The sequence below is a fragment of the Motacilla alba genome, chromosome 9 (genome assembly GCF_015832195.1).
Source record: "Motacilla alba alba isolate MOTALB_02 chromosome 9, Motacilla_alba_V1.0_pri, whole genome shotgun sequence".
In the NCBI taxonomy this organism is placed as follows: Eukaryota; Metazoa; Chordata; class Aves; order Passeriformes; family Motacillidae; genus Motacilla; species Motacilla alba.
In genome coordinates this window covers 13,088,083-13,111,482 of record NC_052024.1, presented here as the reverse complement: position 1 = coordinate 13,111,482, position 23,400 = coordinate 13,088,083, and the positions used below count along the sequence as shown (strand labels likewise).

Here is a 23,400-nt window from a genome sequence, read left to right as displayed (position 1 = left end):
CAGTTGTTATAGATCCTAATGACAGTCCTCTGTGTATTCAGAAATGTATGGCAAGTATTTGAGCATCCACAGAACAGCACTGCTGTTGAGATTCCATCCTGATCTCAGCAGATTATTCTATAATTGAGATGTGATCAGTTTTCACTGTTTTTAAAACAGCAGGACTGAAGGACTGAGTTGCATTTGTCTCTGGGAACAACCTTCTCACTGTCTGCAGGGAGGGAAAAACCCCCACTGTTACTAGTATTGTGCAAGCACTGCATCTCCTGGCTATGAGAGGTTGTTAGCCTCATCTCTTTTCTGCTCTGCTGCTTTGATGTAGCACCAAATATGTCAAATTACAGTCTCTTCTTGATGTGGTGTTAAGAAGCATGAACAGCAATTGAGATGAATCTGGAGTAGTTTGAGGCTTCACCAGATAAAAGACATGTATTATTAATATATTTTCTCTCACTCATTTTCACTTGTTTTTTTACCAGCCTGCCCTTATTTTTTCAGGGGAGGCACAGATGCTTTATTAATTCTTTGTGAATTATTCAGCAGCAGATCTACTTTTTGTGGCTACTTTGCATGGACCATTTAGAAAGTATTCCACTACTGAAAACTGCTTCTCCTGAAGGGGCTTGTGCAAACAGAAAGGATGGGATGAATCAGATTCTGAGCAATTCTACAATAACTGAAGGATCTTTACATGTTATCCATACTGGAATAAACCTCAGAGGTGTTGTCCCTCTTTCCTCCCATCACGCTCCCCCTCCAAGAGTTCTGCACGACAGTCTTAATCAAATTACCCTTCTGTTAAAGCCCAATAGGTGCATAAGGAAAACCATGTTTTGGAGGCTATGCTTAGCCTAGTCAGCCTGGGCCCTACAGGGAACAATCTAGAGTGAAATCACATCCTTGCTCCAGCCTGGTCTTTACACTAAGGGGAGCAGTTCCAACCAATCACACCCTGCTGGATTTAATCTTTCCCACTGAGTATAGCCTTGAGAATATAACCTTGCTTGGCTGATAATTACCACTTGAGATTGGAGTTCACATCACATACTGACTGGGTGAAATCTTCATTGAAGGCGTGGGGAAGGGATGAGACAAGGCTGCAAAGCTTGTGGGTCTTTCAGGAGGGCTTTTATAGTTCAGCAATTTTATCTTTGTGATTCGGTGTCTGTTGTTCACTAGAAATCTTTTTGAGAGTCCCATGGAACCATTTAGGGCTATATATCAATACTTCTTTTTCTCCTGTATGGACAGATGGAACCAACACATCAAAGGCAGCTTTAGATAAATCACACACTTTTACTCTGAATTATTTCAGTAGTGTTTTTTGAATGCAAAGGTCTCATAGTTTTTAATACTAAAGGACTTTTCAGGTCAGACTGGTAGCAGGTTTGGCTGGGATGGAGTTAATTTTCCTCTCAGCAGCCCATATGGTGCTGTGTTTTGGATTGTGACAAACTGTTGATGAAGATGCCAGTGTTGTAGCTATTGCTGAGTAGCACTCACACCATGTCAGGGCCTCTCACTTTGTCACTCTGCTGCCCTGGCAAGTAGGCTGGGGGCAGGCAAGAGGTTGTGAGGGGATATAGCTGGAGCCTCTGACCCAAACTGACTGAAAAGATGCTCCATATATTTGAATATCTTGCTCAGCAATAATTTAGGAGGAAGTGGCTGTTGCTGAGGTTGGCCATTGATCTGCTTGTGGTTAGTGACTTGGCTTGCCTTTTTTGTTTGTATGTGTGGTTGGTTAGTTTGGTTTTTTTAAAAATTATTTCCCCTTTCATTTACTTATCTTGCCCGATGAGGTTTCTCCTCTTGATTTTTGCCTTTCTGATTCTCTCCCTCATCCCTCTGGGAGGGAGGGAGTGAGTGAGTGGCTGGTTAGATGCTTATCTGTCATTCAGGCTCAACCTACCACAGACTTTCTGGACATGTTAAATATGTTTGAAGCAATGTAGTACGTTCTGATTTTAGGAATTTTCTAGTTGACTTCTATTCTAGCATTTTGCTCGACTGTCTCCCCTTTGATATTCTTAATCCTTTTCTCATTATATAAATTCTGCTTGTTGTTGCTTAGAGCCTTACCCTCTCACTTGTTTCCCCTGCCTGTGGTAGGGATTTTTTGGTGTTTATTCTGTGCTTGCTACCTACTTCTGAAAAACTTGCACATGATTGATATCCTCAGAGACCTCTATTCCTCCAGTCAGTTTGGCTGAGGTTAAACTGTAGTGTTAGAATTACTAAGAAGCAGGAACTGACAGATGAATGATATGACTAAATGTACTTGAAATCACACTTGGAATATGTAGGACCTCTATTCTGTGGTAATTGTCAGGAAAGTCTGTTTTTCATGAAGTTTTGCTTCTGAATGCTCTTCAGTCTGTCACCACATATTTTGAAGTCTGATTATTTTTGCATATAGAGGACATGATAATGCAGACACCTCTGGGTTCTTTCTCCAATATGGCATTATATTTTCCTCCTCTGTTTTGGACTGAAAATCTCCTAAAGCAAACTTATAGAAATGTCCATAGTGATGGTCACTCAGCTGGGAAGGGAGACAGTCTTGTCTGTTTTTTGGCTTGACTTATCAAGGCTTATGAAGGACCTCATCAGAGTGATGTCCCAGATCTGTCTTATATGTAACAATTTAAGACTTGGAATAAACTGGGAGAAAAATCACAAACACCCACTGAAAAGTTTCTATTCCTAGGACCTATTCTGGGCTTAAATGCCATTGCAGGGCAAGTTTAAAAACAAAAAAGGCAACGGTTAATCAGCTTCCTCTTTCCAAAGTACCATTTCACATTCCTTCTGAAGTTAATGAGCCTGTGGTATTCTTCAGGGTTTTGGAAACTTAACACACAGACAGGTGTATTCTGCAAATTTTTATATGAGCATGTTAAGCTTAAAAAGGACATATACATATCAGCATTCTGAACTGGATGTGCAGTGGCTGCTGGTTTAACTCCTGCAAATGTGTTTACCTGCTAAGCTCACAAAAACATGTTTCTAAATGATGGAGACCTGTTAAAGATGCCCTTTAGATGGGGAATTTCAGCTCACAGTGTTTTGAGTTTATAAACCTCTTGCCTGAAAGAATGGTGCAAATGATTTTTTGGCAGTTCAGGAGCATGCAAGAACAAGTGGTACATTTTTTGGCTACTCTCTCAAAATTGGCTTGGATGGTCATTTGATACTTCAGGGAGCAAGAACTGCATAGCCAAAGAGCTTCCTGGGTGCTGATGGATGCAGTTTGCACCAGCCATCAGTTGTTCTCAAACTAGTGTTCAAATTTCATTTGCCTTATAGAAATTGCTTATAAAATTACTACTCCTTGAGTAAGAAATCATTACAGACATTACATTAGAGTCTGTGCTAGTATGGAGTAATCTTAAACCAGCATCCAGGCTGTTTTGCAGAGCTCTTAATAATTCTGGAATTCTGTGTACTCTTTGAAGACCTTACAGACTACGATTATGCAGAAAACAGGATAATATAAATGTCTTAGATTTAAATAATTCCAATGATAAGAAGTGCATTTTGAAAGCAATTGGATTGTATTACATATCCCAGAAGTGTACCAGCTCAGGCTTCTGGGAAGGGGCACTTAAGCTTGAGTCCCACCACCTTGGCAGGTGGCTGCAGTGCTACTTAAGGGACGTGCTCTGTCTGAAGAATTATGAAGCCTTTTCCCCTTTGGTTTGGCAATCTGAACAGTTGGTACATTTGTCAAGTTAGACCTTCACCACTCATTTCATTAAAAGCTCCAGGTCTTGCTGCTTATGAGATTGCTGTTTCCTAACCTGTGTTGTGTTGAGGATGCAGGTGGAACACAGGGATCAATGAAATTGGTACTAGAGATCCATCAGGAATAGTTGGCAAGTGCTGATCTGAAGCATTAAGTTTCTATGAAAGTCTCATAGTGTGGTTTTTTTGATGCTATATAGCTCTTGTTTCTCTCTATCCAATATTCTTAGAGCTCAGGGAGCTTTCTTATATTAAGACAACAAAATTAGTCTTGCTCACTAATTGAAGATCATAATGATGTGGGTATTTTTATTGTGCATGTGGGAGCCATACATAAAGATGGGTTATTGCCAAGTAAACATTCAAACAAAACCTGAAATAAAGGCAATTCATTTTAGGTAGTGTTTTTGTAAGGATGAAACCAGTTATTTTCACCCAGAACACTTTTGAGGAAACATGGAAATGGCGAGCTCTGACTGTAGGAGCTTTTATGTGATAATACAAAATACAGACTAATGAATTGGCAATGAGAAGTGATAGGTAGTTGAGGCCATATTGTTCTAATTAATGGCTTAGTCATTGTGTTAATGCATTATTTTTTATGTTTTGAAATGTTAATTCAACCTTCAATTTGAGTCAGAGCAATAATTAAGTGTGGATATGTTTCTGTAGAGCTCAAAAGTAGTCTTGGAAGTCTTCTGTTTCATATGTTTCTCCATATAAGAACATAATATATGTTCATATTTCAGAAAGATTTATGTTAACAGCTTCTTTTTTTTTTCAAGTTTTTGGGCGCAAATAATTGTTTTGAACAAGTGAAACCATTACAGTTATATCTCAGGATTTAGTCCACAAAATAGTAAGAATATCTTTTATAAGTTTAAACGTTGTATTTTTAAGCTTGTGGCCAAGCAAATGTTTAAAAAAGTTTCATCTTTGTATGAAGTCAAGATGATTTTGTAGTGTAACCAATTTATTTATCTACAGCTGCAAATATATGGCTGAACGATTCAGATGTTTTATGTGGTCTTCATCAACAATGTAGATGTAATTGCCTGAAGTTACTTAAGCTTTCTCTTCCTTATTGTATCTTACTGATGGAATCCTTTGTGGATGTGTAGACTCTATCTTCCTCTTATTGATTCTTCTCTGCCCACGGCACATTAGAGCTTATATTTTCTGCATCACAAAAAGCTATTTCTACAACATTTGAGAACTGCTTTTGGCTCTTTGACTTTATTTGTTGTCATGAAATTGCCATGCATTTGGCTGTGTTATTTCAGTGTGAAATTATGTTATTACAATGCGATTAGAGGTATGGAAGTAAGATGGATTGTTGATCCAAAGTGCATAGAAAAGATTGTTTTGTGGGATAGGAACATTGTTATGTTTGGCAAGAGACAGCACTCTATGCCTGTGTTCCTTCCCCTTGCAAGTGTTCCACGTGTGGTGTTTGAGTATGTGCTCAGTTGTGCTCTGCCCTGTTTCTTCAGTCAGGACTCCATTTACTGGGACCCCCAGCCAGCAGAAGGAACATAGAAGGGGATTTAGGTTCCTCTGTCAGCCTTTCTACTTAGGGTTACCCTTGGATATTCTTGCAACAAAAAGATAATCTAACTTAGCTAGACAAAGAAGGTGCATTTTTTGTTTCTCTATACTCTGTTTCTTTTTTTTTTGGGGACAATTAAGTTCAGGGTTAGATTTTTTCCTTTGGTCCTGCCCATATTGCTGCACTCACATGCAGAAGATGATCTGCAGTAGGAAATAATGTCTAAGGCTATTTGGTGAAAAATTGTAGGTCACAGCACATGGTGGAAAGAAAACTATGCTTAATAATATGGAAATACTGTCATTGGTAATCCTTGGAGAGTCTACCAACAACGAGGTCCTCATGCAAATTAAGTTTATTTTGAGGTTTACTGTGGGCTGAGTTACACATTTTTTCTCCAGACATCTTGCCTTAGTTTTGGTTTCATTAATCTGCACATTTATATAAAGAAGAATGTCTCAGTATAATTCATGAAGTTACTAGTTTCTGAGCTGGAAGCGTGGAAGCAATTTTACACTACACTAAACTTGCTACCTCAGGGGGTGCTTATCAGGTAAAGCAAAGGAAGTAAAAGGGAGATGACAAAAGGCTGCTACAGGTGTAAACTTAAGTGAACAGTTATGTCCTCAAGAGAGTTCTTTACAATACTGCTTAATGCAATAAAAAATAGAAATGATGGCTATTGTTATTTTATTGACTTTTTTGCAAAGGCAAGTTAGCTTATGCTACAAGAGCAGTGTAATTGCAGAGGGCATGTTTTGGATCAATTTCATCACTTTCTGTAATGCAATTTATTGAAAATACATGAACAGGTTGAAATCTTGCAGAGACCCCTGGTCGTGTACAAAGGGAAATAAAATTTGAATCTTACAGGGCTTGATTAAAAAACAAACTCCGAACAACCCATTAAAAATTTTTGCATCTTAGATTTGTTAGCACACAACAAAGAACAACAAATTCTAAGGAGACTATGACTGTATTTACCTCAATTCTAAGGAAAAAAGCTTTTTTCCTTGAACTCTTTTAAGTGTTCCCATGTACAATTGTTTGAAATGCTTTACCAAGCGCTCTTCATAATCAAGTCAATGCGTAGTCCAGATTGTTCGTGAATTCATAGTGCTAATGGGGAAAAATAGCAGTTTCTGATTTTATTGTGTTGAAGTTGGAGAGTATTCATGTATTTCTGTACTGTTCCTTTATTACGTTTGGTAGACCATTAGGAATTTTACTCAGCGGTTAAAGACCATTTTTTTGGATGTGTCAAATAACCTTGAATTTTTAATGTTTGAAAATGAGGATTAAATATCCCAGAGCCATTCCTTTTGTGGTCTGCTGACACTTCCCTTGAAAAAGCCAGTGTAAATTGCAGATCAGCAAATTCCCTGCTGTTAAGCTTACAACGTCCCTGGTTTTCTAATTCCACCCAGCTGATTTCCAAACGGGCTTTCACATGCTCATTGGTGCAGTGCGAAAGCACCTTGCAGGAAGCGTCGGCTTTATCTCCATCGGGCCGTGGAACGAGTCCCTTGCTGCAACATCTCGCCCCTCCCCTAAGCGAGCAGCACGCACCGAGCCCTGGCTCTGCTGGAGTTGCTTCTGTTTTCATGGAGGAGACAGCGGTCCTTGCACTGCAGCAGGTGGAGCTGCCTTGGATCGAACCCGGGCTGCTGGCTGAGAGCATCTGAGTGTTACTTTGGGCCGGGAGACGCTTGTCGCTTCAAGCTGGCGCTAACGTAATTCAATTTAAAGCTGACTCAAAAATTTGAAAAATGGACACGGGATTTTTTCTTTGCTTTTTTTGTAAGGTCTGGTTTCTAACGTGAAGCAACATTTTTCCTGAAGGAATCAACCTATTTATATAAAGGCTTATTTTTGAACACTATGGACCTAGATTAAATGTCAAAGACAGGCAGCAAGCAGCGCTTACAGAGGCATTTTTCTGGAATCTCAGTCACGGATCGATTGAAGTGCACAGGGTCTGAAAAAATGTCTCCTAGCATAAAAAACTTGGATTGTTTTTCTCCGATGCTATGCCACTGTAAAGTAGCATGTACCAACAACACAATATCTTTAATGTTTGGATGTAAGGTGGGTCTATAAAAGGACTTTCCTGGAAATGTAAGCTGCGTTTAATGAATGATTGCCTTTGTGTGTAATGTAACTGTACCTTAAATTTCTGGTTAAATAAGTGTGTGTTTTGTTCCATGCCTTACTCAATTATCCGAGCTCTTAGTGATGGAGACATAAGTAATGAATTCTCATGCCTACTGTTTAAAGATCCTTCTGAACAACATTTTGAATTTACTGAATGCCGCATGTAGAATGTCGTCATTCTTCATTAATCAGCATTAATCATCATGTAATCAGTTTATTGCACTTGGCTTTCATTTTCTTCGGCTGTAGAGATTTAAATACACAGAAGACTTGCACTGAGATACAGGGCTGGAAATGCCTCCTGACATCATTTTGATGGAAGCAATTGTTAGTGGCAGGTTTGGGTTTAACAGTGCCCTCGGGCATTTAGTCATTTTAGGACGACATCAACTGTTTAGGTTTCAGAGGAATAAAACATATACAATTTGGTAATCATCAGAATGGTAAACAGCTTATATTCGGAGTTGTGTCAAAAATCTTTTTTTAGAATTTCTTTTCAGTAAAATTAGTACGCAATGTCAAGGATATGAGGAGACTGTTAAGTACTGGAAAGCCACTTGAAAATTAAAGGGATATGTGTATGAAGTTACTTTTGAGGCAGAAATTAGGAAATCTTTCTCTAAAACTTTCTTTATATATTCAGGGTTTCCAAGTCATGTTTGTTATTTTTAACAAAAAATATTTCAACTATAACCAACTGGAATCAGTTGTGTGAGTACATATATACTCACATATATGCATGTGTGATAAATTTATGTATACATGTATATATACATATATGTATCGCAAAATCTTGATGGTGAATAAATGTCACCTATGTTAGGAGGGAGGAATCTAAATTTTTATGGCTCTTTTGATAGTATAAATATTATAAACTTAAAGTTGAATGTTTTATTTCCAGGAGGAAGACTTTGCCTTGTTGTGAGTTTGCTTTTCCTTCCTGTGTCCCAAGCATTTTTCAGTTGGAAATATGTACCTATTTATTGATGCCATTTGGAAACTACTTGATATAACCCTACGATTTCTTTTATTCTTTTTTTTCTGGAACTGCACACTCCTTATTTATACGATATGCTCATGTTTAAACAGTGAACTTGGAAAGAAAGCCGTGGGATGAAGCTGCTCTGGGGCTGGATTTTGCCCGCTGAGCTGCAGAGCAGGGGTGCTGTTCACTTTAAGAGCAAACTAAAAATATCCAACGAGCACGCAGGCAGCACTTCGGGCATGGAGCGGCGGGGCCGAGCGATGGCGGCGGCCCCTGCGCGGCCCCTGCGCGGCTCCTGCGCGGCCCCTGCGCGGCCCCTGCGCGGCTGCCGGGCGCGGGGCGGCCGCCGGGGGGCGCTGCGGGCGCTCGCTCCCCTCCATGGCCGCTTGGGCTGCCCGAGCGGGGAGCGCTCCCGGGCCCGGGGCCTCTTGCAGCGCCTCGGGCTGTTCGGGCACAGGCCCGAGTCAGCTGCGGGTAAACACGCATCCGCATCCCAGCGGACGGAAGGGTTTCTGTTTGAACAGCACTGTGCAGAGAGGTTTTGCACCAGGCGCTTGTCAGGTTTTGAATAAAAGTTGTAGGGCTGGATAGTACTAAAAATAAAATGCTCTTGTCCTCTGAGAAGATACAGCCTTTGAACGCTAAGTAAATATTTAGATGGCAGTGTGAAATAGTAATGCAGGGTACCTGTACCGGTCCTTAACGTAATGAAACAGTTAATTTCACACAAGTAATCACACAAAATAGTGTTTTGAAGTTTCCTTTTTTAGACCACGTGAAAAGAACGTTCATAATCTTGAACATTCCTTCTTTATTCTCTTTTCATTGGCCTTCTGGAACAGGTGGACTTTGTTACAAATATTTCTGGAGTTTTTGTAAATGTATACACTTATCTTCAACTGTTTTATTGTTTGTGGATGTCAATGACATGAAGCATTACATAAATAAGTTTAACACTAGCTGTGCATTTTGACATATGATGGAACACTGTGACCTAAATAACCATGTTATGAGCACTTACATTCAAGATACAATGTCAAACTGAAACTGTTCCAGGAGGGTGAAATGCCTTATGTCTTTGTCGTAGCTTTAGTTGTTAGAGAAAACAGTGCTTTTGTTTGAGAATGAAGCAGTTTGTTACTCAGAACACTGGACTTACGTTTGAAAAAGCAAACCAAAAGATCAAACACCTTCTTCCAATATTGTAGATCATTTAGTTTATCATTTTTTCATGCCTAAGTTGATATTAATACTGAATGTCCTAGTCCATGATCATTGAAGAAGTTCTAAAAAGACATGAACACTATAATCTTTTTTTGTATTACTTAGGTTTCTTTGGTTTTTCACAGCCTTTTAACTTAGCAGTATGAATTTCTGTTTACCTGCAAAGAGATTTTATTTGGCTTCCATAGTCTTCTTGTTTTTTACAAATAAGAAGTTTTCAAGTTGACTTCAGTTCTGCAATAGTGGAGCATGCCTTTAGTTTTGTCTCCTTTCTTTCTTCTGTGTGGAAGGCACTATTATTTTTCTAAGCACTAGTTTCTAGTTTATCACTATAGACTACAAGAAAGACTTGTACAAAATGCATTAGCATCTTTAATATATTATTAATTTTTGATTAGTTTTGTTTTAGCAAGGCATGCAAAATTTTCTGTATTGTTGCTTTTGTTATTGGAGTTGTTGGAAGTTATTTTCTGCTGAATGGTGACAGAGTTGTGAAAGCTGGGGATTTGTGAGAGCTGTAGCTATTCAGTCTTCTCTGCCTGTTTCTTTTTGACATTGCATCCAGGTAATTTTTTGCAGGAGTGAAAATGTTGCATGTCAAACAGCGCTTCACAATAACTTCACTTGCTGGAATGATCTTTGGAAGGGTCCTTTCAGATTTAGTTTAACTGGTAAAATGGAGAAATGATTTAAAAAGAACAAGTATTTAAACTTGGGGAATTGTGTGCAAATGATCTGAAACTACTTGGTTTCATCGTGCTGCCTGTTCATACTGCCTCAGGGTCTGGCCCTGTAAGCTTCTGTATATTTATCAAATTCAAATTGTTAGATTTACTTATTCCAGTCTTCTTTTATTCTTAACCTCTTTGTAACCATGGTTGGACTTGTACAGTGAAAATGAAAACTTCACCCAGGGACAGACTGTAGATCAGACTGTGCTTTCCTGGGATTTGTTGCTTTTGGTGTTCGAAGTGAGCAGTAACTTGGGAATTGTATGGCTGGTGGGTGGGGAGGACTAAAGTCTGGAGAAGGAAGGGAGTTTGAAATATCTTCTTTTAAAAATACAGAGAAGAGACTAGGAAGACTAAAGTGAATCTCTTAGGTTTCCTAAAACTTTTCTGTGCTTTTCCAGGTCATCTCTGTTCTGATAAACGGTGCTATAAAATGTCCAGAAAATCCTTGTTTGTCCTTCATATTGTTGCAGATACTTTGTTCTTATTTTTGTCTAACTTTGCTAGGCCTGAGAGTTGAAGCAAGGATGTTGTGGCCCTGAAAAATGATTTCACTGTGGTGAATTCATTTCCAAGTTTCATCTTCTGAAAACTAGCACTGGTTTATTAAAGTAAATGGATTTTTCAGTAGTTTACACCATTGACCATAGAGTTTGGTGACATTCCAAAACTTATTGAGGGTATAATTTAGCCTGAAGATATCCTGTTAACTATGTTGCATCAGAAAAGAAATATATTGAATTAATTTTGACACACCTGTATTATGCAACAGAATCCTGTGGGGCAGTGTCTCTGTCAGATGTATGCGTTAAATGTTTAGCACTTGGCTGCTTTGTACTTGAAATTAAGGTTGTAAATTGTAAAGCAGTCCATAAAGCTCCTTAAAAAGGAGGTAAATTACTTGGCCACTACCTAATTGAGTGCTGGGAGGTGTGCAGCTGAGGCTGTCTGCCAGTTCAGAGCTGCTTTGCCTCACCTTTTCTTTCGTTTCATGAGTCCCTTGCTCGGCAGGCTCTTGTAAATTAGGCTCTCCTTGGAGCCTGGACTTGGGTTTGGGATTGCATTTTCTTACTTGTAAGCAGAGTAATGACCTGCTCCTAGCCACTAGAGCAGGGTTGGCCTTAACTCTTTACCTGCTTTTCTCCTTGTTATGGCAGCATTGTTGTGTGCTTCAGCTTGTCATGAGCCACTTCAGGGAACGACAGAAAATTTGTTACTGCTGGAAGAGAGGAAAAAACATTCTGCTGGTCAGGCTTGCTGAGCTTGCTTGCTGTCTGAAGTCAGCTATGTGCTCCCAGCAAGGGCCAGGGAGATGAAATTGTGCAGCATGACCACCAGCAAGTGAAAGGGTTCTGCTTCTTCAGAGCCTGGCTGCCCTTGGACAGAGCCGGGCTGTGAAATTGTGGCTGTAGAGCCCTGCGGAGGGGAACTTGCACGGGGCTTTGGAGGCAGCAGCACAGTTACCTTGGCACGGCTGGAAGAGCTGAGTTCTTCTTGTTCAGGGGCTGCCAGCTCCTGGAGAGGAAGGGAAGGGGCAGTGGTGAGTGGTGGCTCTTTGACCAACCAGCTCGCTTGAACGGGCTACCCCAGACAAGAGCACTGTGTTCAGGGGTGGTGCTCTGTAGTAAAGCAGTAGAAACCCTTCCATGGAGAATTGGCTGTTACAAGTTACAGTAATTTGCTTTACTTAAAGCACTTTGCTCAAAAGTCGTTTCTGTGAAGGGCTGTGGTACCTTTCAGAATTGGTTGTAGTGTGGATATTATGTTTTCATGCACTTCACAGAATCACAGAATCAACAAGGTTGGAAAAGACATTTGAGATCCCCAAGTCCAACCTATGACTTAACGCCACCTTGTCAACCACACCACAGCACTAAGTCTTTTCTTAAACAACTTCATGTCAAATGGTAACATTAATCTCAAATACTACATCAAAATCTAAGTAGCAGTTCACTTTCAAATTTTTTTGAGAAAATTGTAGTCTCTGTCACTGCCTTTTAGGGGAGAATTCTTTACCACAAAGTTTTTTCATTTTTAATCAAAATATTGAAATACCAATCTATTAAAACTTCATATGCACCATTATATTATAAGCACTGATACACTCTGTAATGTAAACATATATATATATTAGGGAAATCTAAAGCTTTTCATTCAGTCATGTTCAAGTATCTGTTTCTAATAAAGTACCTGTTTCTAAGAAATATGTCTGCTTTCAGGAAAAAAAGCAAGGTAATTCTGTGCTTTGTCTAAAGATATTAACTGTTCTGTAAAGGAAATGAGTTTTGATTGACCTGTGACTATTTGACTAATTAGTGTGTTCAGGGTTTTTGTGTGAATGTTGTTGTGTGTGCCCTGGCTCTCACAGTAAAACTGGAATGATCCACATCTAGCTTCTGCAGGATCTTCTCTGAGATGATCTGGAAACTAAATCCACTTTCAAATAATTTTCCTGTATTTTATAAAGAAATCGATGCTCAGGGTCCGCTAGGGATATTTTGGATCACAAGTACAGCCCTTATCAGTAGAGCAGGCTGCTTTAAGCTCACTGAAGTCCTACATTCTCTGATGCTGCAAGACATTTTCTCTGCTTCTTGGAGCTCGAATGTTTCTTTTCTCTAATTGCCAATGTGATCTAATTTGTACTCTGGTAACATACCCTGTATTTTTGGCCAACACTTTGTTTAAATTTTAATTCTTCCCTGTTTCCAGTGCTTAAGACAGCTGCTCTAGAGAGCTAATGTCATCTTCTTTCAGGGTTTTATTTTGATAAGTCAAAAACAAGTCAATCTCAGAAAAAACATGAGTGGCAGCAGTCTGAGGCTGAGCAATCCAGCATCTCCCTGCTGCAGGCAAAGGAAAGAAAAAGAACTTGTATCTTCTGGTAGTAGTGAGCTATTAAGTTGATTATCTCACAAATCCTCTCTGATAAAAAATTGAAAAATTAGGGCTTTTTGAGTAGCCATTGCAATTTTTCTTAGCTGTCAGACTTCACTGTCTCTCCTTTGGTACAGGCAGCTGAGGAGAAGGTCTGAAAGTTATTGGAGTTGGGTTCTTGTGGTAACAGAAGTCATAATGCTCTTGCAGAGCATTAAGAGTTAGGAGTTATTTCTTATGCTAAAAGAAGTCTTGTGCTTCTCTGCTAATTAGTATTTTTAGAGAAAATACACTTGAATTGCTTCTACTTTACAGTTGGGTTAAGAATGTGTTAAGGAGCTGATAACTGATAGATAATTTCAAGCAGTTTTTGTATATATACAGTTTATATCCAGTATATCTTAACTTTGTGATGTTGTAGGTGTTTCTGATGAAGGGAATGGGTCTTTTTGGTAGCTTGAAATAGAAATTGCATGTAACTCTTGAGAGGGTTAGAAGTTATGCACTGTTTGTCAGATACTGCCTTGGTGTAGTGTACCTGTGCTTACAGACAAATGGGTTACTTGCAGTTATCTACTGGGTTATGATATATAAAAGAATTACCAGGAAAATGTCTATTTTTGACTTAAGCTGTAGTATGTAGATCTAGGCATTTTGTTTAAAAGAAACCCTAAGGAAATAGTTTCTATCTTAAACATGCTTCAATAACAGGAATAACTTTTCCCAAGATTAAAATGAGTATGAGTGTAGAAGGTTTTTCTGTACCTTTAATACTATGACATGCTTTCCCTATAAACTGTTAATAACTATTTATGTACTTGGGAGTATAGTAATGTGTGAAAGTGAATGTGCTTAGAAAATGTTGGGATGTTTCTTACGGACACAGTAAACCCTTCTGGGCTTTAGGTAGCTTTATAGTAATCCCAGGTGGGACGAAAAGGGCTGGAACATTTTTGGATAGGACCAGTCTTTAAAATAAAAATTCTAATTAAAATTTTTTTAGTAGATTTTATTGCCTTGAAGTCAGCAAGGTCAGAAAAACAACTCTTTCTGTCTGACTTAGGTTTTCTGGATAGTCTTTTCTCATTTCTGTAGTGGCCTGATCTTTTCCTATAATTTTTTTTTTTTTCAGAAATACCGCTATCAGGATGAAGATACGCCCCCACAGGAGCACAGCTCTCCACACATTGCCAATGAGGTGACAGGTCCAGAGCTGGTTCATGTATCAGAGAAGAATCTGTCACAGATTGAGAACGTCCATGGGTTTGTTTCCCATTCTCATATTTCACCAGTAAAGGTAGGCATTTTAAAAACAGTGAACTGTTTTGGTATGCTCCTCAGGAATTTAATTTTGTATGACAAAAATATGCACGCAAAACAGCTCTTTTTGTTTTTTATGGAACTGCTCAATTGTGAAATTGACTTAGTATACATTAAAGCATTGCCTTAGATCTACACATTCTAACTAGAAATGCATGGTAGTAAAATGCCCAGAAAACAACTAAAGGTAACTTAGGATTTTGGATGTAGGTTTGAGGGGCACTGAAGTTTGGGCTGTCAATTTAATTTTGGATTTTCAGTCAGAAACCTGTAGAGTCAATTCCGACTTTGTTTCTAGTAAATATTTTAATTGAGGATCTATGTGCAATATGTAATAAGCCAAGTGCCATATATGTCTCTTGAGTTTTTCAGCATGCAGCACCATTATTTGCAAGATTGCTTCAGTAACTTGAAGACAGATTTAAGGATTTAGACAACAAGCTGAGTGCGAGGTTTGGGAGGGGGTAATAGCAGGCAGTTTTATTTACTGTGTTGGTAGAGAGATGTACCTCAGTCATGTTCTGAATAGCACAGTGTTTTTGTGTGTCAGACTAAATGCTGTTTTCTATTACATCTCTGAGTCTTTATGGCTGGTTTTGAGGAAAAAGTGGAGAAATTATTTGATGCTGGGGAATATTTGGGCTTTAGAGTGATGAGATGGGCGTACATTGTAGTAGGCTCACAGCTTGGTTCTTTTAGCATGAATTGTTTGTGTGTGGTAGTGTCCTCTGTAGCTGCAAAGAACAAACGCTGTTACATGGAGAGCAGCCCTGGGGAGAAGGACTTGGGGGTGCTGCTGGATGAGAGGCTGGACATGACCCAAGAATGTGCACTCATAGCCTAGAAGGCCAGACATGTTCTGGGCTGCATCCAAAGCAGAGTGGGCAGCAGGGGAGGGAGGGACAGAGGAATTCTGCCCCTCTGTGCTGCTCTGCTGAGACCCCACCTGCAGTGCTGCATCCAGCTCTGGCATGGGTGCCTAACAGAAGAAGGCCATGGACCTGTTAGAGCAGGCCCAGAGGAGGGCACAAAGATGATCAGAATGCTGGAGCACCTTCACCTCCAGTGAAGGCAGGCTGAGTGGGTTGGGGCTGCTCATCCTGGAGAACAGAAGGCTCCATAGAGACCTTAGAGCCCCATAAAGTGGCTGCAAGAAAGCTGGATGGGGAATTTTTGCAAGGTCATGTAGTGGTAGGACAAGATGGGGAATGGCTTCAAACTGAAAGAGGGTAGATTTAGATTAGATATTAGTAAGAAATTCTTTCTCATGAGTGCTGAGGCCCTGGCACAGGCTGCCCAGAGAAGGGGTGGCTATCCCATCCCTGGAAGTGTTCAAGGCCTGGTTGGATGGGGCTTTGAGCAACCTGGTCTAGTGCAGGGTCTTTGAGCCTGTGGCAGGGAGTTTGGTCTAGAGGATCTTTACGGCTCCTTCCAACCCAAACCATTCTATGATATTTTAAGAAAAAATGTTTTGAATCTAGTTATATTTACATTTTTTCAATTATGAAGAAAAATTTTGTTGAATGTATCACCTCTTTATCATTGGCTTGTAAGGATTCTGTAGAAGAGCCAACTGTAGCGTGTGAGTGCATTTAGTAATTGTTTTCCAGCTTTTCTAAAAGTTTTGAAATGTATATAATGGTATTGAACCAGTGTTTTTTACTTATATCTCCATAATGAACTCGCAGTGTTTTTCCATAGTCTTCAGCTAGGCAAGCTGAATTCTCTAAGCCCTAATGAATAACCTTTTAGAAGTGGGCTGTATTGCCCTCTGAAGAGCCTTCTGAGAATACTCATGTGACAAAGCTCTCATTTTTGGGAATGGCTAGAACGTCACATTTTTCTTGCTTACGAAGTTAGACACACAGTGACACAATTTCACGTGTTCTAATTCCCTGAAGTTTTTGGTGCTCAGAAAGTAATGAAACACCTTTTATATGCAACCATTAGAAATAAATAAAAGTCCTCTTTCTTTGGGGACTTAAGGTCAACTCTGTTTATTCACAAGCTTTTCCTAATTCCTAGAGCAGTTACTCTTGCCTTTTAGAAAGCATAAGGGGATCAAAAAGGCAAAGAGGGGAGCTCTAAAACTGTTAGGAAGAAAGAAAACTATTTTTGAAATAGAATTAGGTAGAGTTAAGTATAGTTATAAAATATGGTGAGGCCTTTTCAAAATACTCTGTGTCTTAGGTCTCTGAGGAGGATTGCTGTTATGTGTCTCACATTGGTAAATGCTGGGATATCATCACTCAGTAGGGAAGAATGTTCATAAGGGAAGTATTCCATTCAGTTTGTATTACCATTTTTAGCATATATCTGATTATTTTCAGGTAACTCCTCTCTGTTAATTTCAAAGCGATGTATGGGTAATTGAAATTGTTTAAAGCGTTGTTCATCTGAAAACTGATGGGGTGCGTGTTCCAGTTGTTTTACCAGCATTTTGTGCAGTTTTGAATTCTGATGCTAATTGACTGCTGGCTTGCTTCTCTCCTGAAGAAAAAACCCAAGGTTGCTGCTGTATTATTAGCATAGCTGGTCTGCTCTGCTTTTGGTCTGATGATCTGCCAGGTGTGCATAGTTTTAGCATAGCTTGTGCTGAAGATGAATTTAGCAACAACAGCTCTGATTTAAGGGTGCTTTGTGTGATTTATTTGGTAGGTTGGCTCGGTGCACTGTGCAAGGACCAGGTCTTGGCTGATATACAAGAGCTCAATCAGCTTTCTTGAATAGTTCATTGATTAAGGGAACTAAACATAATAGAGAATGTTTATGACATTAATAAAATAATAAGGGGAGTTTGTTTTTTGTTTTAAATATAAATGTTAAATACACTTAAAATTTCAAATACAGAGTTAGTAGTTTGAAGTCAGTGGTTTTATGATTATATATTGCTTTATAAGCAATGCCGCAGAGGCCAGTAGAATTGGGTTTTGAGGAATACCTTCTGTTATAGCAAGCTCTCTGCAGTATGGAGCAATTGTGTAAAAGAACAGAAGAACAACAGAATTTTGTTCTTGAGAGAAGCTTTCAAATACTTTAGGGCTTAAAACAGCTTCTTTAACTTGCTTGAACAGGTGGATGCTATTTCAAAGAGTAGTTTTCAATGACCAAAAATACAAATGTGTATCCCAAATTTTTAGATGTTGAGTATGTGATTGCTATTTATCAAATATTAAGTACTGTAGTAAATGAAGGTGGTTTATCTTCCTCACAGGGGAATGGGCTACCTCAGATTCAGATTGGGTGAAAATATTGCATGTTTGCAGTAAGCATTAAATAAGAGAGACTGGGTGTACTGATTTAAAGTTCAAGTGAGGCTTACAGGTTTTGTCTTGTTAGAGTGGAGCTTTGTCAGTATAAGAAGAAATGTTTACTTCCTGTGTGTCAAGTAACAAAGAAGTAAACTTGGCCCAGGAGATTGTGTGCTCTGTTCTCTAGTACTGTGTGAAATGGAATGCCAGTGCTGGAAAACAGCTTTTTAAAGAGTATTTGATGGTAGAGAACCATGAAGAAATAGTGAAAACGGACAAACTTCAAATCCTTCACAGACATTCTGTCCCAAAGTTTTTGAGGAGCACGTTCAGGTAGGCGGGCCGCTAGTCGCGGATTCCTCAGTGTGGGGTTTCCGCGTTCCCGCCGGGAGCGCGCGGTGCCGCTGCGAGTCCCGCGATCCGGAGGGCGCTGCTGCGCGGCTGGCCGCCAGGTGGCGCTGGCGCTCCGGGCTGCGCTGCGCGGGGCGCTCGGCGCTGGGGCTGGAACGCGCAGTCACTGACGGCTCCGGCCGCGGGAATGCCACACGCACGGCTCTCACCGGCATGCTTTAGGGAAATCCTTTTGCCAGGATTTTCTTCTCCCGAGAAGTTGAGAGACTTCAAAAACAAAATGTAAGCAATGATTATCTACCGCTGTAGAATGCAGCAGGTGGATCTGTGATTGGTCTCATGTAGTTGTTTCTAATTAATGGCCAGTCACAGTCCAGCTGTCCAAACTGTCTCGGTCAGTCACAAAACTTTGTTACTCATTCTTTTCTATTCCTGTCTCACCTTCTGATAATTCCTTTCTTTTTATTCTTTTAGCATAGTATTAATTTAGCATTTTAAATATAATATATATGATAATATAATAAATCAGCCTTCTGAAACATGGAGTCAAAATTCTCATCTCTTCCCTCGTCCTAGCTGCCCTGAAAAACCACACATGGTATGGTACCAAGCAAGCTTTTAAACTGTGGAGTGGAAGCTGAAGCTTTCTATCAAGGAAAAAATCTTTGAATAAAAGGGCTACAAAATAGTGGGTCATGGTGCAATAAGACCAAAAAACCCCCCCAGTAATCTTTTTTTAGTGCAACCTGGTCATGACAGATTATTTATCTCATATATATGATGTAGCATGGTAATTCAGTATTTAAGTGTAGAACCTCATTGGGGCTTCCATATACATCTGTAATATGTTTGTGTATTGCGTGTTGGTATTTGGACAAATATTTCACTGTTAATGCAGAAGCTCTAAAGGAAACGTGATAATTTGTAACCACTAAATATATCTTGTACTGGAAAAATATACCATGACTACTGTGATAAATCTTTATCTTGCTCTGAAATAAATTCTTGGTATTCCAATATTCAATGCATTTCTATTATATCCATAATTCCCATTTGAAATTTGCACAAGTTGTTAAAAACTTTTCAAAGCAGTTGATAAGTTTATTAGTGCTATCATCATGTGGCTGCATGTGGTAACAGGAAGCTAGACTTACTGGTTGAGAAAAGTTTCTGCTGTTCTTCTTCCTTTAATCAAATCTTTTTCAATGATCTGTCTCTGGAGATTTTCACCATGGTGCCAATCTTCAAAGGGTGTGAGGAAAATGCCTGACCTGGTTTGTTCCTTTCATGTGTCACAGATAGGGACAGCTGAACAGAAATGTCTTAGTTGGAACATTGTACTGGCTTTAGTCTAGTGAGGGGCCTAAAATTGCTTATTCATGCTATACATGACAATTTTAATTAACTGACAGAATTGTACATCTGTAAGGAGCTAAAGACATTCTACTGGTTGAATATTTGGTATCTCTAGAACAGCTTTGTGCAATCCTCAGTGGAGTAACAGAACACTCTAGGAATTGTGAGAAGTAGGTTTGGGTTGGTGGGGGAACTCTTTAACTTGTAGTTCCATAATCATGGGCTCTTGTCTGTATTTCATGCAGCACAGTTGGCCACTTCCCTGTCCTCACTTGTTCCCAGGAATGGTCATCCCTGTTCGGGGGTGCTGGGGACAGGCAGTGCAGGGATCAGCCTTCCCATTGCTGGCTGCCTGTTCTACCCCCTGCACAGACCTGTCAGTCTGGCTGGGGCTGTTCTGTTCTGCTACAGCACTTGTGCTTCAGGTGATGCAGTAAAAATCCCCACTTCCCTTTATCAAAGGGAACATGTGTATTAATGTTGTTTATCCATTTAAAGCACTTGGAGAACTCTTGTGGTTACATCAACTTATGTCAGTGAATAAAACTATGACTTCATAATATTATGACATTAAATGCAAATGAGTTACTGTTTTCCTGTCTCTGAACAATGAAATGCTTCAAACTGAGGTGAAATACTGTTCCCATTGAATAAAAGATTGAAGTTTTACCCCCAAATTCTAACCGAAGGAATCTTTTTGCCCTGATGAAGCACCCAGGGAATAGCCTTGAAGCAGTAGCTGTGCCCAGTGCCAGTGCCCCTGTGCTTTATCTCTGCTTACCCCTTGCAGTGTCAGATCTGGGAGAATATATTCAGGCTCAGTTTGCATTAGAGTGCAAGTAGTCTTTTATTAGAATAAAAGCAGTAAGACAGAGTTTACCTTCTTTGGCTCTGTGATCCTCTGTTGGAGCTTGTGATGGTGTATTGAGCAGGGAAGGATCACTCTACACCTTCCCTGTTCACTGCTGAGAGAGGCAGTAGGTTAGTTGGGTGTTTTTTTGACTTATGCTGAGTGCCTGTAGGGTAAGAAATATGTCCTTTAGCCTTTCCTCTCCTCTTGCTTAGAAGCAGCAGCAGCTTGTGGTTTTGTGCCCCATATCCTGAGCTTTGTGGACACGTAGTTTCAAAGAAAAATCTAATTGTGCGTCAGCAGTACCCCAACCTTTGCTGAGACAGGCTTGGTAATCCTAGCACAGCAGTTCTGCTGACTACCTGCACTGTCTGTGAAATAAATATCTTGTGCCCACTCGGTGTATGCCTGCTTTTTTTCACATGTTTAGTCATCTTCGGAAAAGTATTTCCAGGACCTAATGGTATTTAAGCTTAATGGTTTTAAATTAACCCTGATTTGAAACTGCTTATCTATTAGTGCTGCAGTGCTGTGTAATAGCCCTCTTACCCTGACTGTGGTATCACAGCAATGAGCTGTGGCAAGGTGGTACTTTTTCTTAAAATACCTTCCAGGAGTGAGAGGAGAAATTGGAACTTGCTCTCATTTCTGTACTGGCAAAACATGGCGAAACTGTTCTGAAGAGCAGAATCAATGAGCATGTGGAGAAATGAGGCATGAGAAAGCAATTGCAAAGAGAATTTCTGCTGCACAAATCCCTTAAAACATATGCTTAAAGATAATTTTGTTGATGTAGGTTCCTAGGTTTCCTTAGATGCACACAATGGACATGCTCAAAAAAAGATTATGGAGAAACTTAAGATGTCGTGAAATAAGAAAAAAAAGTATTTTGGGATTTAGTTGTTAAAAAAAACAAAAAACCAAAGCAAACAAAAATTCTCTACCAAAACCAAACCAACTACAGAATAAAAGTAAAGGGTAAGGAGGAAGATCAGTAATCATGGATGGAGGTTACCAGAAGAATCTTGGAAGAACCTGTGCTCTCATTGCATCATCTTAGAGGAATAAGAGCTCAGGGTTATAACAGATTAATGGAATAATCATCTCAGTACTCAATTTACAGTCAAAAAGGCAAATGGAATACAAGGAATAATCAGCGAAGCAAATGGGAATAAAACTGTGTTATCTTATCACTCCAGAAATCTCAAGCATTCATTATCTTGATTAAGAAGGCAAATTTAGATACTCAAAGAAGAACAACAAGAATGGTCAGAGATAGAGGGCAGCAGCTGTGAAATGAAGAATGAACTAGTTTGACCCCCTCTGTTTGGTAAAGAGTTGACTCAGGAGATACCAATGAAACTACAGCCAGTAACACTGAGTCTCTAAAATGATGAAATGACTAGGGAATGGTTATTTCAGAAATTAAAATTTATATTCAGTACTATAGATTAGCAGGTGATAGTTGTTTTATAGCCTGTAAACACAGTGATCTACAGTCAACCTCTGACTTTGAAATAATCTTTCAGCTGCTGGTAGTCTTTTGGTTTCTAGCTGTGCTGACAAAGCTATTACAGCACACATTGCTTGTTTCTTCAACTGCAAACAAGCACCTTTATTTAATTCCTTCCCATTAAGCTGTATGGAAATGGGTGTTATATAAACAGGCATATTTACACATCCTTCCTTCAATGCTAACAATTCTCCTTTCCATGTGAACCCAAATATTGTGCTGATAATATTAATAGGTTCCCTCTTTTTATCTCCTGCTGTGTCTTCTTTCCAGTTCCTGTTTTCTCAAGTGCTTCTCCAGCAGTCTTTTAGAGCATGTGGAGCTGCTATTAAACCAGCCTTCTCTGTTAATTGGGAGAGTTTTCCTGCTCTTGGGAAGGCTAATGGCCTTTATGATTTGAACTGTGGCGGTTCAGGGTTAGCCAACAGTTAAGGTAATTTTGACTTCCTATTTGCCCCAGTAGTTTTTCTTGTGCTGCTCCAGTCTGAGCAGATAGGGGAGATTAACCTGAAGATACTGTTTCCATTTAGAAATCAAAGATCAGTTGACATGTAATTTGCATGTTGGGTTATGATTGTGAAAAGGTTGCAATCTGTTACTTTTTTCTAAATCGAGAACTTTGTAAAGCTTTGCCATCTCCAGCAGAAAGTCAGTGCTTCTGGTGTTAGGAACATACATAGAATACTGGGAATTATAAAGAACTTGAAGACACTCTCAGGCATACTTATTTTTAGACTAGTATCGTACTTCGGTGGTCACACTTGAGAGGAGCTGTTATGCAGTCTTTAATTAAAATGCAATGCCCAAGTTCTTGATAGGTTACTGATTTTAAACTCCTGTAATTGAAGAATGTGGAAATGCATGCAAAGGTGTCAGTTTGTGTTTTATAGGAAGAAGCAGTTGACCAAATCTGCCTGGTTCTCTGTAAGAATCTGCTCAATAAATTCTTGTCAACAGAGACAAGAAAGAAAAACTGTAGCAGATGGACTGTGGATTAATCCAAACACTAGAACAACCTACGATACAGTAATCAACATCAAGTCGTCCTAGAAAGGGGTTGCTCTGTTTTCACCCGAGATCCTCCCTGAGCTCCTGGTGCAGCTGGGTTCATTTTGATGACTGAAGCAAACCTAAGGAGACTTGCATTAAACACAAGATGTTTTTGTCAGTCTGGCGTGCCAAAAAGATGGGCAGGAGGTTCATGAGCAGGGTGCGGAAGACCAGGCAGTTTAATCTGCCCAGATTGGTAGGTTGTCTGAGGTGTATTGTGAGTAATAAGGTAATGATCTTTTATATTAAATATTTATACTAAAATAGCTCATTATAGAATAATTGTGCTGGGATGTTTACTTATAAGTTGGTTTCAGCAGTAAGATATGTACTTTTTATTGATTATGTAAATGCCATTTGGTCAAGAACTATCCCTCAGTCCTATCTGAACTAAAAGTTAAGACAGATTTTATAGCATCTCTTAGCAGAAAGTGTTAACAAT

The 23,400-nt window shown here is 39.5% G+C and overlaps 1 protein-coding gene across 22 annotated transcripts in view; it reads left to right on the top strand.

Moving 5' to 3' along the window:
* Nucleotides 1-23,400, top strand: part of DLG1 (discs large MAGUK scaffold protein 1) — a 144,922-nt gene that overhangs the window by 37,678 nt on the left and 83,844 nt on the right. For 15 of the 22 annotated variants that reach the window (XM_038146136.1, XM_038146134.1, XM_038146133.1 and 12 more), the window contains one exon: nucleotides 14,400-14,564. In XM_038146136.1, the coding sequence (XP_038002064.1) occupies nucleotides 14,400-14,564 (165 nt within the window). Of the gene's footprint in view, nucleotides 1-6,755; nucleotides 7,385-14,399; nucleotides 14,565-15,917; nucleotides 23,188-23,400 lie in introns of those variants that run through there. The other 7 variants (XM_038146142.1, XM_038146138.1, XM_038146137.1 and 4 more) reach the window with 5 other exon arrangements.